Source organism: Pelophylax lessonae (assembly GCF_965119305.1).
Source record: "Pelophylax lessonae genome assembly, chromosome: 3".
Taxonomy (NCBI): Eukaryota; Metazoa; Chordata; class Amphibia; order Anura; family Ranidae; genus Pelophylax; species Pelophylax lessonae.
The window spans coordinates 637,684,333-637,701,006 of NC_138770.1; the positions used below are offsets into that span (position 1 = coordinate 637,684,333).

General features: G+C 45.9%; 1 protein-coding gene across 1 annotated transcript in view; it reads right to left on the reverse strand.

The window, feature by feature from the left end:
• LRPPRC (leucine rich pentatricopeptide repeat containing) overlaps positions 1–16,674 on the reverse strand; it is a 402,453-nt gene that overhangs the window by 318,888 nt on the left and 66,891 nt on the right. Inside the window, exons 12-13 of the mRNA XM_082250995.1 lie at positions 11,480–11,595; positions 10,857–10,950 (exon numbers count right to left, since the gene is read on the reverse strand). Of these exons, the coding sequence (XP_082107121.1) occupies positions 10,857–10,950; positions 11,480–11,595 (210 nt within the window). The remainder of the gene's footprint in view (positions 1–10,856; positions 10,951–11,479; positions 11,596–16,674) is intronic.

The following is a 16,674-nucleotide window of genomic DNA, read 5'->3' on the forward strand; positions in this document are numbered from 1 at the left end:
AAGAATAAAATCTTACTTTATATAATTTCTGATGTGCGGCGCCATCTTTGTTGTGGATTGCCGAGTCCGTTGTGGGGAAATGTCTTCCCTTCTTCCTGATTCCAGTGGGCGTAGGCCTGTGAGTCAAGAAATGAGAACAGTGGTCGGCCGCCCATGTGACTGCAAAGTGCATCATGGGAGGGCCGAGGAAGAGCTCCCAGGACGCATTGCGGCAGGAAGTGACGAGGAGAGCCGAGGCACAGGAGGGAGGAAGTCCTTTGAAAGGTGAGTATACAAACCTCTGTAAACAGGTAAGTGAAAAAAAAAAAACTATGGGAATATCCAATTCTGACTCAGCGGAGAGTAAGGAATACAATGCAGTAATTATTAGAAATTGAATTTTGTGCCCGGAACTCCGCTTTAAAGGGCCTGGGGGCAATGGCAAGGGGATAATAATAATACAAATACATTTTTAGAGTACACAAGCATACAAATCCTAAAATTTTATGTAAAATATAAAGATGAAACCAATTCAAGGAAAGAAAAGGCAAATACGATAAAACATAAAACTGTGGCATGTGGCAGTGAAACAGCGGCAAATTTACCAACCCCAAAACTTTCCATAGGCGACACTTCAAGAACCTTTACACTTGATGATACCAAAAGGTTTAGTGTACCATTTGTGCAAGTCTATGCATGTGTGTACACCAGGGGCTTTACATTTTCTAATTTATTTTAAATATACTGTATACAATGTTTTACACAGTTTGCACCAATTTTTATAATAGAAATGATCAGTGGCTTTACAGCCTCCCTAAAAAAACTTTAACAAAAAAATTGGATTTTTGTAAGATCTTACCGTAAAATCCTTTTCTCTTAGCTCATTGACAGACGTAGTCCTCTTTGATTCACATCAATAGGGTTATGCTGCCCTCTACAGGAGTAGGACTAGGCAGAAAGAAAACGTTCTGGCCACACCCTAGGGGCAGTCCCAGAGGGTATATCCTCTTCCTGTCTGCTACAGGAAATCAGTTCTGTCACAAAGCAGTGTCAGAGAATTTAACCCAACCCAACTCAATGATAGAGGGGCGGGTACTACGTCTGTCAATGAGCTAAGAGAAAAGGATTTTACGGTAAGATCTTACAAAAATCCAATTTTCTCTGTCGCTCATAGACAGACGTAGTCCTCTTTGATTCACATCAATAGGGACGTCCCAAAGCAGTGCCACAAATGAGGGGTGGGATTGACAGAAATCAAAATCCAATCTAGAAGGCCCAACCGGAGCCAAGCAGAAGTATCAAGGGACTCATCGAGCAAACAGATGAGACCTACCCAACAAACCCTCGAGGTAGACCAACAGTCTCCTCAAACAGTGGCCTGCAGGAACCTTGCGGCTAGAAGAGGCATCTGAAGATGCCCTCACATAAACCTTATACAATATTGTAAAGGTATGAACCGACGACCAAGTAGTCGCCTTGAAAACCTGAACCACTGACGCCTGATGGCGGAAGGCCCAGAAAACACTAAGCGCCCGAGTAGAATGCGCCTTAACAGGGAACGGGGGATCCCGACCCTTAGATAGAATAAGCCTATACCACCGTCTGTCTGATCCATCTAAAGATGGTCGCAGCAGAAACAGGCAACCCCTTCTTAGGGCCATCCGTGATCACAAACAGTGAATCCGTCTTACAAATTGAATCCGTAGTATTCAAATATATCCTGATCGCCCGAACTGCATCCAAGGAATGCAACGCAAAATCTCGAGGATGATTGGGCTTAGGACATAGGAAGGACTATACAATGTCCTCATTCAAATGAAACTTTGAAACCACCTTAGGAAGGAAGGATGGATTCGGATGAAGAACAACCTTATCCCTATGAACCATCAGATCTGGGGAACAACAGGATAATGCAGCCAGTTCTGACACCCTGCGTGCAGAAGTGATAGCCACCAAGAAGGCCACCTTCTGGGATAAAGTAAGCAAGGGAATCTCCCTGATATTTTCAAAGAGAGGTTTCTGAAGAACCGACAGCACCAAATTAAGATCCCAGGGTGGTAACGGCGCGCGCACTGGCGGAGCCAGGTGTCGCACCCCCTGGATGAAATTCCGCACCAAGGAATGAGTAGCCAAAAACTTCTGAAAGAAGATAGCTAATGCTGAAAACAGACCCTTGATAACACTCAAGGCCAGCTTCTGCTCAACTCCCTGTTGCAGAAAAAACAATATTCGGGCCACCGAATAAGAACGTGGAGGGAACCCAAGGGATTCACACCACGCAATATAAGACTTCCATGTGCGATGATAAATCTTTCTGGAAGTCGCTTTCCTTGCTTTAACTAGAGCAGGAATAACTGAAGCTGACAATCCCTTGTCCTTCAGCACCTGGGTCTCAATAGCCAGGCCGTTAAAACCAGCGATCGTAAAGCAGGATGGAAGATCGGTCCCTGAGACAGCAGATCCTCCCTAAGAGGAAGTCGCCAAGGAACGTCTGCGACCAGCCTGACCAGGTCGGCGTACCAGGCCCGACTAGGCCAGTCCTGATCTACCAGGATAACTGGGATTCCCTCCACCTCTATCCTGCGAAGAAGCTTCGGCAGTAACTTGAGAGGAGGGAAGTAGCTGATACTGCCCCCACGGGGCGATCATCATGTCTGCGGTGTCTGCTAGAGGATCGTGGGAGCGAGCCACAAACCTCCGCACTTTCCTGTTGAGCTGAGATGCCAACAGCTCCCATTCCGGGTGCCCCAACGGAGGCACAGTTGGTGGAATATCCCTGGATGAAGAGATCATTCCCCTTGATCCAGAATCTGATGGCTGAGATAATCTGCCTGCCAATTCAACCCCGGAATGAATACCGCAGAGAGAGCTGGAACAATCGTTCCGCCCAATGAAGAATGCTGGCCACTTTGATGATTGACATAAGCCACTGCTGTGGCATTGTCCGACTGGATCCGAACCGGGCTGCCCTGGAGCTGCTCGGTCCAGTGAATCAGACAAAGTCTGATCGCTCTCAGTTTCAATACATTTATCGGTAACCTGGACTCTTCCAGGGACCAAAGCCCCTGAGCCGAGAATTTCTCCTCACCCGGATAGACTGGCATCCGTGGTGATAAGCGTCCAAATATTGGTAGGAATGACTTCCCCTGGCTGAGCATCGGAGACCGAATCCACCAGACCAGGGACTCCCTGGTCCGCTCGCTCAGCCGGATCCGATTGTCCAGGGAATCTGGATTCCGGTTACACTTGAAGAATCTCTCCTTGAAGGATTCGGGTATGGGACTGGGCAAATGGTACTGCTTCAAAGGAAGCCACCCTCAAACCCAGGACCCTCATGCAAGCCTGGATGTGTCTAAAATTAGACCCAAATATTCCAGCCTCCTGGTGGGAACCAAAGATGACTTCTGCAGGTTCACCAGCCACCCGAACTCTTGCAAAAGAGGTCATGGTGATCTCTAAGTTTAGTAATAGAGCCGCACAGAGCAAAAGATCGTCTAGGTGACCTAGAATCGATATGTCCCGTTGTCGTAACAACGCCAAGACTGGGGCCAACACCTTTGTGAAGACCCGGAGAGTCGAGGCGAGACCAAAGAGTAACGCCACAAACTGATAATGGTACTCTTCTACGGAAAAACGCAGGAAACGCTGATGTCCTGCATAAATAAGAAAGTGAAGATAGGCATCCTAGATGTCTATGGACGCCAGAAAATCCCCCTGACGCAGGGAGGCCGCTACTGTGCGAATGGACTTCATCTTGAATTTTTGTACCCTGACAAAAAGGATTGAATGCTCTTAAGTCCAGAATTGGACGCACCTTGTCCTCTTTTCTGGGTATTGTGAAAAGGTTCGAACAGAACCCTTGAAATGCTCTGTCCAAGGAACATGGACCACCACTCCTTGTTGCATTAAATCCGTGACTGCCCCCCGTAAGCTCTTAAGTGATCCGGGGATAGTCGAACATTGAAAAGGAAGAATCGCACTGGGAGAGATTGACATACAATCTTGTAACCTGACCGTATGACCTCGCGAACTATTTGTCCGAGGTTCTGGAAAGCCATGGATCCGGAAACCGGCGAAGACGTCCCCCTATCCCAGCTATGGGCGGGGGCGCACCTTCAGGCCTTAGTAGTCTTATCTTCAGGTCTGGAAGAGCCGGGCTTTTGCTTGCCCGACCAACGCCCCTTAAAAAAACTTCCCGAAGGAGTTTTGGAGGACTTTGCTTTTTATGAGCGGAAAAAGAAGGCGCCCGTCTCTGACGGGATCCTTTACCCTTAGTACTTTGTGGCAAGAAAGTGCTCTTTCCTCTAGTGAGATCCTTAATAATCTCATCTAAATTGGCCCCAAGATAGGCGCACACCCTGAAAAGGGAGATTTAACCAAAGCTTCCTTGGAGCCTTGGTCTGCCGACCAATATTTTAGTCACAGTGTACGCCTGAGGACCACTGCTGAACCTGATGCTCGCCCCAATAGTGGAGTGGCGTCTAGTGCAACGTCGCAGACAAACTGTAACTCTTGTATCATCTGTTCCACCAGATCTGATACCGCCTGGGGGATATCTCTCCCCTCTAAGCCACTTGGTCCATTCTAGACCAATAGCAATTACTGGTCTGAAAGCTGACCCAATTAGGGAAAAGATGGCGCGAGACACAGCTTCCACCTTACGATCATCTTTAAAGGATGGAGCATCCTCCAATAGGATAACCATAGCTTTGTTCAATCTGGAGATTGGAAAATCCACCACAGATGGTACTATCCATCTCTTGAGGAATGATTCCTCGAACGGATAACGCCTATTAATGCGTTTAGGAAATAGTAGGGGCTCGTCTTGGATGACCCCATTCCTCCTTAGTTACATTACCGAAACACTTGGGTAAGGGAAATACTTTCGCCATTTTGGTGCGTTTATTAGTACCAAATGGGATCTCAGTATCAGCTACTTCTGATGGTGTAACCTCCGAACAGATACAATTAATGCGTTACTAACGCTTCCTCTCGGGCTATGGTAGATGCCTAAACATCTTCCTCACTGTCTGAAGAGACAGTACCCGAGTCACAAACCCCAGATGAGGTACCTGCAACTGCAGGAATAGGCTCAGACTCTGAATCTGAAGTTTCAGATGAAAATGGGGGTAGGCGGGGGTCGCTTCCTTGCGCCCTGTCCCTGACAAGCCAATTCCACCCGGGATAGACAAAAAGTTTCCAAAACTGCTGACAATGACTCACTATTAAGTGGGGAACTGGAGGGTCCTGCAGCCACTTCGAGGGGATCAGGTGGAGATACATGTGTGGCATACCTTTTTTTTTTTTTTTAAATAAAAAAATACCTTTTTTAATTCACCAGCGCAATAGCGCCCCTCAGCGTACCTGCTTTGGACCCCCACAGATAGAGAGAGACCCCAAGGGCTCACCACCAGATGCAAAGAAGTTTCTTATTAAAACTGCTGTCAGCGTTGTCTTGTGCAGACTGGGAAGTCTTGCACTAGGTTTCCCGGGTGAAAGGAAGTGGCTCCGCCCCCTGTGTACGCCTTCCGGCGTTCCCAGCTGCTCCTCGAGGTTTGCTGGGCACATCAAACATGGCCGCCCCCATGCAGGAGACAATAGGCTATGAAAAAATGGCGGCCTGCGTGACCTGCGGGCGGCTTGTGTAGACAATGCAGACATGCGGTCTACAACAAAATGGCGGCGGACAGCCGATCTAGCATGGCTCCTCCAGTACAGCGGCCTGCATGCTTTGAAAACAGCTGATGGCGGCCTGTCGGCCTGTGGGAGTATGGCGATCTAAGGTAGGCTATACCTCCTATGTGTTTACTATAGCAAATCGAACTCGGCTTCCTTGCTAGAGAACCCAAGGCTTGCTGAAGTATCAGCTCCCAGACCAAGCCTGCTGGAGTGTCAGCTCCTAAACCAAGGTTGCTAGAGTGTCAGCTCCCAAACCGAGGTTTGTTTAAAGTGTTAGCTCCCAAACCAAGCCTGCTGGAGTGTCAGCTCCCAAACCAGATCACACTATCACAGGGGATATGTGAACATGTCATAGGCTACAAGGGGGAACTTTAATGTCAGAAAGGATCCAACCATACACAGAGGGGCCCGTATCCCAAAGACCCCACAGGGGGGAAGGGGGAACATTTACTCACCATACCGGCTGACGGCACCCTCTCTTCACAGTACCCTCTCCACCGGGGTGGGGGGCTGTCGACCAATACGGACGCCTTGACTCTCTGGTTCCTGGCGTCCAAGCGAGACGTTTAACTCGCAGGGTCAGTCCCCCAATGGGACTATGTCACGGCCGACCCAGCGCGGGGCTATGGTCTGCACGCGCTTGTAGGCTGAACCGGGGTGACCACTGGATCTCAACATCCAGCCCGTCGCCGGGCCACGCATACTTACTTGAATGTGTCGCGGCCGACCCAGCTCGGAGCTATGGTCTGCGCGCGCTCGTAGGCCGGCTGGGGTGACCACTGGATCTCACCATCCAGCCCGTCGCCCAGATCCGGCGTGATTTGCTTGAAGATCTCACAGGAAAAACTGGAGACAAAAAACTACCTAAAAGGAAAAGTTTTTTCTAAAAAATCTTGCCAGGACCAGAGATCCAAACAAGGAACTTAGGTCCTTACTCCTGACTAGACAGAAAAAAACTGATTTCCTGTAGCAGACAGGAAGAGGATATACCCTCTGGGACTGCCCCTAGGGTGTGGCCAGAACGTTTTCTTTCTGCCTAGTCCTACTCCTGTAGAGGGCAGCATAACCCTATTGATGTGAATCAAAGAGGACTACGTCTGTCAATGAGCGACAGAGAAATACCCCTAGGACAGTCAGGGTTAGTGCATTTAAGCAACTATAGCCTCTGAACTGTCCCCCGTTTAACTTACCTGTAAGAAGAAATACTTACCTTGAAAATGTCTTGTCCAGCGCTGCCATCTCAGGTGTGGGCAGCTGAAGCCGGAGCGTGCCCTCTTTGTGTCCTCTTCCGTGATGTCGGAGTCTCAGAATGCCCTGCTCGTCACTTCCGGAGTAGACGCATCATCCCGCAGCTGGTTCTGTGCATGCCCAGAAGCTGTTCAGCAGGGAATGACGCGCCTGCACTGAAGTGACGAGTGACACCGGTGCAGGCGCATTGACTCCTGGGATTGATGACGCACATCTCCCAGGAGGAAGTGACGTCGGGGGCCGCGGCCGCAGAGGGAGGAAGTGGAAGGAAGGCAAGTTAATTTTCAGAAAAAATAAGATAAGTGAAACAAAAAAAAAAAAAAAAATAACTATCCAATTCTTTTTTAGGTTATTTTATGCTAACAGAAAATGCTAAGTTGAAAAATAGGGTGGAACTCCGCTTTAATCACAGGGGCATGAAAACCAGCTCTTAGAAATGTAACCAAACTACGGCGGCTATTGCTTGTTTACAAGCCGATAGTGCCGAGCTGTAATACCCATTTTGAACAAGCAAAAAAAAGTATTTCAAAACAGGCCAGCACTGACCTTCCCTATGTGCTTGGACTGTGAAGCCATTAAAGTGAATATAAATAAAAGGCAATTTTTTTTTATTGGATATTTTAAATAACAAGCAGGTTTATACTTACCTGCTCTGTGCAATAGTTTTGCACAGAGCAGCCCCAGTCCTCTGCTTCTCGGGTCCCCCTGGGGGCTCATGGCATCTTTTCTTCTAAGTGTGCCACCACAGGAAGCCACTTCCTACTTGGGCACACCTACGGGCTCAATACCAAGCTGTGCTGTCTGTGTCTATAGACACAGACCGAGAAGCTCAGCCCTGAGCCCTACTCTCTCCTTACAGGCTGTGATTGACAACAGCAGGAGCCAATGTCTCTAAGCCATTGAAGAGAAAGAGAGCAGGTAAGTATTTAGTACAAGTATTAGGATAAGTGTTTAGTAAGTCTTTAGTATTGTTTCCTTTATGTGAACTCCCTGGTGCTCCTGCCAGTCTCTCTGCTTTCCTATGTTCCCAAGCTATGCTGAGATTTCAGTGTGCTCTCCTCCAATGATCAGACTTGTCCTGACATGCCCCCGCTGCCCAGCCATTCACTGGGAAGTTCAGTGTGCTGCTGCTTCTTCTCCCCCCAGCTCTTATGCAGCTGAAAACAGAGGGAATGTGATCACTTACAAACAAAAGGGAAAAAAAGGTATATAAAAAGTTTTTTTTTTTTTAAATCTATACAAAAATGTTTTGCCTTTTATTTCTATTTTTAAACTAAATGCGTTGTTCTAAAAGGTGATCATTTACAATCACTTTAAGGAAAAATACCTTTAACCTTAACCACATTAAAGTGACGTTTGAGTCGTTTTATTTTTTATTTTGTTATACTTGCCTGCTTTTTGCAGTGGTTTTACGCAGAGCAATCCAGATCCTCCTCTTCTTGGGTCCCTCCTTTCTGCCGAGTGCCCCCACAGCTAGCAGCTGCTTGCTATGGGGGCACCCAAGCTGAGACGCTGCTCTATGTGTCCATTTAAACAAGTAGCCACCGCTCGCCCCCATCCCCCTCTCTCTCCTTTCATTGGCTCGCTGACTTTGAATTAAAGCAGCTGGAGTCAATGGCGCCCACTGCTGTCAGCCAACAAGGAGGGAGAGACAGCCGACGCTCTCATGCAACATCACTGGATTGAGATGAGGCTTAGGTAAGTATTAAGGGGGCTGAGGGCAGCTGCCGCACATAGAATGCATGAAGATCGAAAACCTTCTACCATTACAACCACTTTAATTAGCAAAGATCACAGCAAACATTTTAGCAGGTTTCTTGCAGCTTTCTAGTATCTGGTGTTTGTTTACAATAGAAGGCTAGCAGGCTGCCAAGTTTCTGCTCTCCGAAGAAAAATGGGAAAGGAGCTGTGATTTCAGTGCCTCGGTTGTAAACTTGGAAGATAAATTGTTCCACAATGCTTACAGGAACAGAGATGAATGTTTTAAAGTACTTCTACTGCCTGTTCAGAAAGTGTGAACATTTGAATGCACACAGTCCTGGACATGGGTTAATTTTAAGCTCAGGTTCATACTGTTGCTTTGCAGGATACCGCATGTAATTTGCACAGAAATCGCAACACATTCCTGTGTGAATTACAAGCAGTGTCTCTAGGAGGCGATTTGAGTCATGGATTTGTATGGCTCAAATCGCACCACATTCACACCAAACTGATGCAGAGGTCCCTTCCTCGTCCGCACCAGAATCGGATCGCATGGGTGTTCACACCCATGACATCCGATTCTGCAAATCGCACTGCGTTTTGCAAACCGATTGCGGGGTGTTAACATACACTCTGCAATCAGTTCGCACGGACAGGTTGCGATTTAGACGCGGTGCCAAAAACGCAGCAAACTTGATTCAAATTCACATCGCATCTAGTGTGAACCCAGGCTGAAGCAAATTCTGTCTAGCAAGTCCTTCAGTAATGGCTTTATCTTCATAAACAAAGATACAATACAGATTACGGGTGTTAAAAGAGTTGCTTTCTCTTACTTAAGGAGCTAACAGCTAAGTAGACAAAAACACTTAGGGTTGTTACTCAAAAGTAGAAACTTTTAGAATTTTACAACCTATTATAATAATCCTTGGTGAGTAATTAATTATATATATTTTCATACTGCCATTTGAAACAAAGATTTTATAATACCATTATGTCATGGCGGAGTACCATATTATTATTGTGCTAATACAAATAGAATATTGTCTTGGCTGTATGATCCGCCGATGATCTGGGTTTAGATTGGCCCCTGTGTCCGTGAGTACGGATAACGAAGGGTGTGCATTGATCTGGTCAGTGATGGCGGTGACGCTGATTAAGGGCGGAAGTACTAATGTACATGTAGAAAGTCTGCGGAGTGGGCGGAAGTACGTGAGTTGTAACGGACTCACGTCATTGGCCTGTCATAGGTACCGCCCACCGCAATACAGCTAAATACGAGTGACCTAGCCGCGCGGCCACGCCCTCGGTTGAAATCATTTGCTGACGAAACGCGTCAGCGTGGTCACGCGGTCACGTAGGAAGCGGACGTCAGACGCTAGACCCGGAGGCTCGAGGCTGGGTACCGAGCAGCGAGCCACCACGACGGGGAACGGCTACAGGACGCAGGTTTTCCTTCTTTTGTTCTACGCTGATATGTATATACGTCTGTAAGTGCAATGTGTGAGGGATTTGTATGTGTTGGGAAATAAAGTTTGTTATACAGGATTACGCTAGGTGACCTCATTACTTTACATGCATTACGGGTGCTATGCTGAGGAGATCATCTGGAAGACACCTAACTTGTCCTGACCCTGGTCAACTATCCTGCTTTTGGAGGAGGTCGGGAGGTTGAATCCATTTGATTTGGCGCTCTTACAGTTTGCATCTGGTGAGTTCCCAATCTTAAGGGTGCACACGGTGGTGAGGTGGAGGTCTCCTGTACACCCGGTTGGTGACGAGTTCTTGAGGATTCACAGTCTTGGGATTTACATCCTTTTGGATAACACTGGGACTTTATTCATGAACTTTATGGTTTTCCTGCACATATATTTTATGTACTTATTTATTGATTTGCAGTTCATATAAGTTGTGGACTTTTTTAGCGCTGCTAGTGTGTTGGCATAGTGGGATCTATATGCTCTAACACTTTTAGTATACACCCTTTTACACAAAGATTTTATAATGCAGCGTTTAGGAATGTATAACAAACTGTTGTTGATACACACGCATTTAGCAGCAATCTACCACATCAGGTCACATTATTCTTTATGGTAAAAATAAGTGGATTACATAAAATGTATGCTGTGCTTCACTGAACAAGCGCTCCAGCTAAAACTTTTTTTTTTTTGGCTGGAGTTGATGGCTATGTTATAAATACAGAAATGTAAAAAAATGCCTGGAATATTTAGATTGAACATAAATATACTCACATAAATCATAAACACGTTTTAGATTTCGGTTTAATAGTCCAACTTTTAGTGCAGATAGGTAAAGCTTATTGAAGTCTTCTTGAAAGTCATTCTCCTGATTAAAGAAATAAAAACAAAAAATTAGCTTTTTTTCGTTTTTGCTTTCTAAATTAGAGATAGACCATAAACAAAGTACGTAACAGTATAGCATTTCTTTATGTGCCGGATTTGGGTTTTTAAATTCTCCATTTGAAAAGGCTGAAAAAAGCATTTAAAAACAGTTGTGTTTGTCCTGTCAATATGTTGCACTGGAAAATGTGACAAAATGCAGACCACCATATCTGATGCAAAAACGTTCTTACACAAAAAATATAAAGCACCTTACAGTAGATGTAAACCTAATCACTCAAATATATACATCTTAGCAAGTAAAAAAACATCTCAAAAATGGTTTTCAATCCCGTTAATTTTGCAGCTTTGATTAAACAATACCTGCTGAATTGTACAATAGATTTAAACACATTCTGATGATTGTTACATTGCTTTGAAATGTTAAATTGCATATCTTTTTATATTGTACACATCTTCTTTCTACATAAAGAATATATAAAAAAGAAGAAAAAAAAAAAAAAGGATTATTGTACCTGTAGTATGGATTCAGGAGATTCAACATTTGCAAACATCTCAGCAACATAATTAAAGGTATCCAAGTCAAGATCCACACCCGTCTCTTTCATCACCCTGAGGACCTGTAGAAAACCTAAAAGAGTGCAGAGAAATGAGAAAACATTTATTTAGCCTGAAAACAAGGACTGCACACTCTATGGTGTGTTTAGCAAGTGACAGAGTTCAGCTTTACGATCCAAAAATTTTCAGGCCTCCAATGCTTTCAAGAATATTGAAATATTTAAAAATGGTCCTGCTGACCATCGTGGTCAGATACAGTGGCATGAAAATGTATGTGCACCCTGTGGAATTAACTGGTTTTCTGCAATCATTTGCCATTAAATGTGATCTGATCCTCATCTAAGTCAAACACTGTATGTAAGCTGATAACACAAACAAATCTAATATTTCTAGTGTCTTTATTGAACATGCCCATTAAAGAGTTACTAAACCAACAACAGTAAAATCAGTCAGTATATGCAGTAAAGCATGCTTGTTATGCTCACTGTGGAACCTAAGGGGTTAATCCTGCACATTGTGTAAAAAGGCTGTTCGATCCTGTCTTCTGTGAACATCCCTCTCTCCCACTGTCCCTAATTCATCTCCTGATAGTACAGAGCCTTGGGGGCACTCTGCACATGCCTAGTTTAGAGTGTATTGCTAGCTGGGACAGGCTGGCATCCGTGGTGACCGCTGTCCAATACAAGAGGAGGAAGGATTTGCCCAGCTGAAGCGCCGGAGAATGAACACACCATATCAGGGACCCCTTTGTTCCCTGGCTCAGCCGGATCGGATTGTCCAGATACTGCAGATTCTTGTCCCATTTGCCCAGAATCTCCCTTTGCAGGGACCTCGTATCGAACTGTGCAAATGGAACCACCTCGAAGGTAGATACCATCAGGCCCAGCACCCACATGCAAGTCCGGAGGAATGAGTTTGTCCAGAGGAAGGAGCACTCTTGCCAAGGCCGAGTCCAGAGTCAGACCCAGATTAGTCCACCTTTGGGACTGAACCAGAGCAGACTTCTAAAAATTCATAAACCAGCCGAACTGCCTCAGAGTTCATATGGTGATTTCCAGGTTTTTCACCAGAGCAGAAGGAGTAGCCCAGTACCGGGATTCCATGTTGACGTAACAAGGCCAGCACCTGGGCCAACACTTTAGTGAAGACCCGAGGAGCGGAGGTGAGACCAAAGGGTAACGCAACAAACTGATAATGCTCCTCTCCCACGGCAAAGAGGAAGCGCTGCTGACCGGCACATATTGGAATGTGAAAGTTAAGTGTCCTTTATGTCGATAGAGGCAGGGATGCCACAACCATGTGAATGGACTCCATTCCAAACTTCTCCACCCGCCCAAAGCAGTTCAGCACCTTGAAGTCCAGAATTGGACGTACCTTGCCTTCATTCCTGGGAACTGCAAACAGGTTTGAGTAAAACCCCTGAAAACGTTCCAATGTCAGAACCGGGACAATCACCCCTGAAGTAACAGGTCCTGCACCACCCCAAAAAGACCCTGTAAGCAGAAGGAAGGAAAGAACCTTTTTCGGAGAGTAAGAACGTAACTCGATCTTGTAGCCGGACTATATGACTTTGTGGACCCACTAGTCTTGTACCAGGGAAGTCCACGGGTCTGGAAATCAACAAAGACTTCCCCCCACCCCAGATATGGGTGAGGGCACACCTTCATGCTGAATGAGCCTTGTCGAGGTGACTTATGAGTACCAAACGACACACATCAGCTGCATCCTCCATTTTTAAAGTCTCAAGCACTGCAGTGATAAGTGTGTCTACAAGCGCTTTTTTATTCGCTGCTGCGACCATGGAGGAAATATCCTCACTATAGGATGAATCTGGGGGTGTGATATTAAGCCCCCCTGGAGGGGCCGCGTCCACAGTGGCATCAGGCTCAGACAAGACAGACTGAGCAGGGGAAGGGGGGGCGTTTCCTCCTGGGCCTTAACCCACACGCCACTTGCACCCGGGACTCTAAGGACGGCAGGATCCCAGTCAGTGCCACCATGGGAAGCTGGGGTTCCGAGGGACCTGCCACCTCCATGAGGGGGTCAGGGGGGGATATGTGACCCTGAGGCTCCATAAGGAAAGGAAGAACCTGCAGTACAAAAATGATCTTTTGGCACCACTAAAGGATCCCCTCAAGGCTCAGGGTACCTATCAGCAGAGTCACGCGTCCACCCCAAAAATAAACAGTCAAAGGGGAGAGGGGGGGACTGTACTTACCCTTCCATGGTGTGGGTAACGCTCCAGACAGAATCATCGCCACTGAAGTAGGGGAGCTGTCGGGAAAGGGACCGCTGCGACTCAGACCCAAGCCCGGTTGTATTTGACTCTGCGACATGTTAAACTCGCAGCCAGCCTCTGTCCTTGAGGCTATATCGCGGCCAACCCAGCGCGTAGCTACGGTCTGCACGCGCTCACTGGATCTAGATTATCCAGCCCGTCGCCCAGCCCAGCAGTTGATTGTAGATCTCCCGAAAGAAAAAACAAAAAAGATGTAAGGGAGGAGAAAAAATTGCTATGACCAGAGATCCCAGCCGGGAGCCTAGGTCCTTACTCCTGACTAGACAGATTAAAACTGATAACCTAGAGCAGAAAGGGGGGTTATATACCAAGCTGAGGACGGCCCATAGGTATAGCCAGGTGTTTTTTGTTCTGCCTAGTCCTACTCCTGGAGGAGGCAATATAACCCAGTAGTTATAATGTATGGAGCGCTGTGCCTGTCGATGAACAAAAGAGAAAGTAAAACTCATGTAACAGCCCTGTATTGTTTTGACAAAGGGGCAGAGCCCCGAAACGCGTAACCAGGTTCCCTGTATAGAGTGACGGCATCCTTGAATGGAGACGAGCCAGCTGAAGGGGCCTGGAAGCTACCACACAAGCAGGATAGCTTGTTTTCAAGCTCCCAGCACTACAGCGCTTCTTCTCTACTTCAACCCAGCCACTTCCCGGCTAAACTCTGCAGTTGCCAGCCACTTACCTGCTGATCTCTGCAGCTCTATAGATGACCACATTCCCATTGATGATATGCTGATTTCTTTCTAAAAACCAGTGGATGCATTACATTTATTTACCGTTTTATGGAAATAAATAGGTTACATTTAGCTGGAGCAGCCCCTTCTAGGAATATCTAATTACTCTGTGTGCTGGCCCAGCTCCTAAACCCCTCCCTTCACCTTATTGCAATGGACGCAGCAGCTCCATGTTGGGGCTGCTGACATTACTTCCAAGATGGCAGTACCCAGCAGCAGTCTCAGGCCTTTGAGACAAGGAAGACTTACAGGTAAATAACATGTCTAAATACAAGAAATGCGATACATACCCTTATGGGAGGATATTTGTTAAAAATGAATGATCTGGAAACAGGGTTTCTTTAAAGTGTTACTGAACCCAGGAGCCTGCAATCACTATATCTGGTCTTCCACAGTACACGGACAAGCAATTTTTTAATAATTATAAACTGCTAAAAACTTTTTCTCATCAGCAGTATATAGTAGTCTTGTGACTTCTATCGGTGTCTGGGTAAAGCTTGTAGGAGGAATGTTGTCCTATGAGGCTGCAAGACCCCTGACCCTCTATCTGGACAGTGCTGATTGGCCCTGTGATGATCACATGTACACTCCCAAGAAAAAAAGAAAACACTCTCTAGCAATACACCAAAACTAAGCATGTGCAGAGTGCCCCCAAGGCTCTGTACTATCAGAAGATGGATTAGGGACTGGGGAAGAAGAGGAGGATCAGAGAAGACAGGATCAAACAGCCTTTTTACACAATGCGGAGGATTAACTCCTTAGGTTCCACAGTGAGTATAACAAGCATGCTTTACTGCATATACAGACTGATTTTACTCTTGTAGGTTTAGTAACGCATTAAGGATCAGTTTCAGCTGTTGGAGGAGCATTTTTACCTTGTTGAATTCAAGCTGAAAATAATTTTGTCTGAAGGCAAATGGGGATGCCCATCACTTTCTAGATAGGTGCATCTAATAAAATGTCCACTGAGTATTTATCCGATAAAGAAACCTGTTTTTATGTAGCAGTTGTAGTTCTTTAAACATAACAGATGAATTAACGCATTTGTCTAAAATCTCATTTGCTTTGGACCCGGAAAACGAAGAGTACACTGTGTTACTTTCCATGATTGGAATAAATGGAGCCCATCAGCAGCTGAAGCATTAACGCTGTCAAGCCAGAGGGGTGGCCCAGTCAATCTATAATATTTACAAGACTTTGCTTTCATTCCATTATACACACTTATCTTCCTTATGTCAAAAGTTCTACAGGTATTGACATCTCACTGGTTTGAAGCGGACACGCTCCAAGGCTGCAGGCCTGCGCCCTGGCAAAGCATATGTTTTTTGCTATTTTTTTTCTCAGCTTGCCTCGTGGATTTGTTACTTTTGAAATGCAAAGTTTGGAAAGTCCTCAGCTCTGCCCTGGAGTGCCACCTATGGAAAAGTGACACTTCCATGAATATTTTATGCAGTGCACAATGGTGCAAATAATACGATGTGAATTCCCTCTGAGCACTTAAAAATACATGCAGGCAAGTCACACCAAATTAAAGTCGCATCAGCTGCTCAAGTTTGCCTTAAACTAAACGCCTGATTTTGGCTTGAGACTTGTAAAGAGAAAAATCTCATAGCACATTAATTATGGCCTTCTGTCTGGATACACAGTATATTCTCACAGTGCATGTCAGCGTGTATGAGACACTTGGTCAGTTTTCACAGCTGCACTAAACGGCTATTAGATACGGCACTAAGAGGTCAGTGAACTCTGTCAATTTAACAGCTCACCGATCTTCATACAGCTTCAAGGGAGCCTGTCAGGATACAAAATAGGAGATTCCATTACGGACTCGTTTTTAAAGAAGATGGCTCCATAGCAGACAAACTGATTCCAGCTTCATTACCTTGTGAGCAGCCAACTTGGAACAAGCAAGCAAGAAAAACAAAGTCCAGAGTTCACACGCATCACGTACTGAAAGCGGCCCAAAATGAAGGCCTGGATGTTTATTTTCTGCTGTTCCTAGGGGTGTTTGTTTGTCATTTCCCTCTTGCCTCGAAAAGCCCCTGCATCTTAGCCTAAGCACTTTTAGCGCTTGAGTGTTCATACATTTCAATGGCCAGAGTAAATTATTATTCTGGCTAATCAA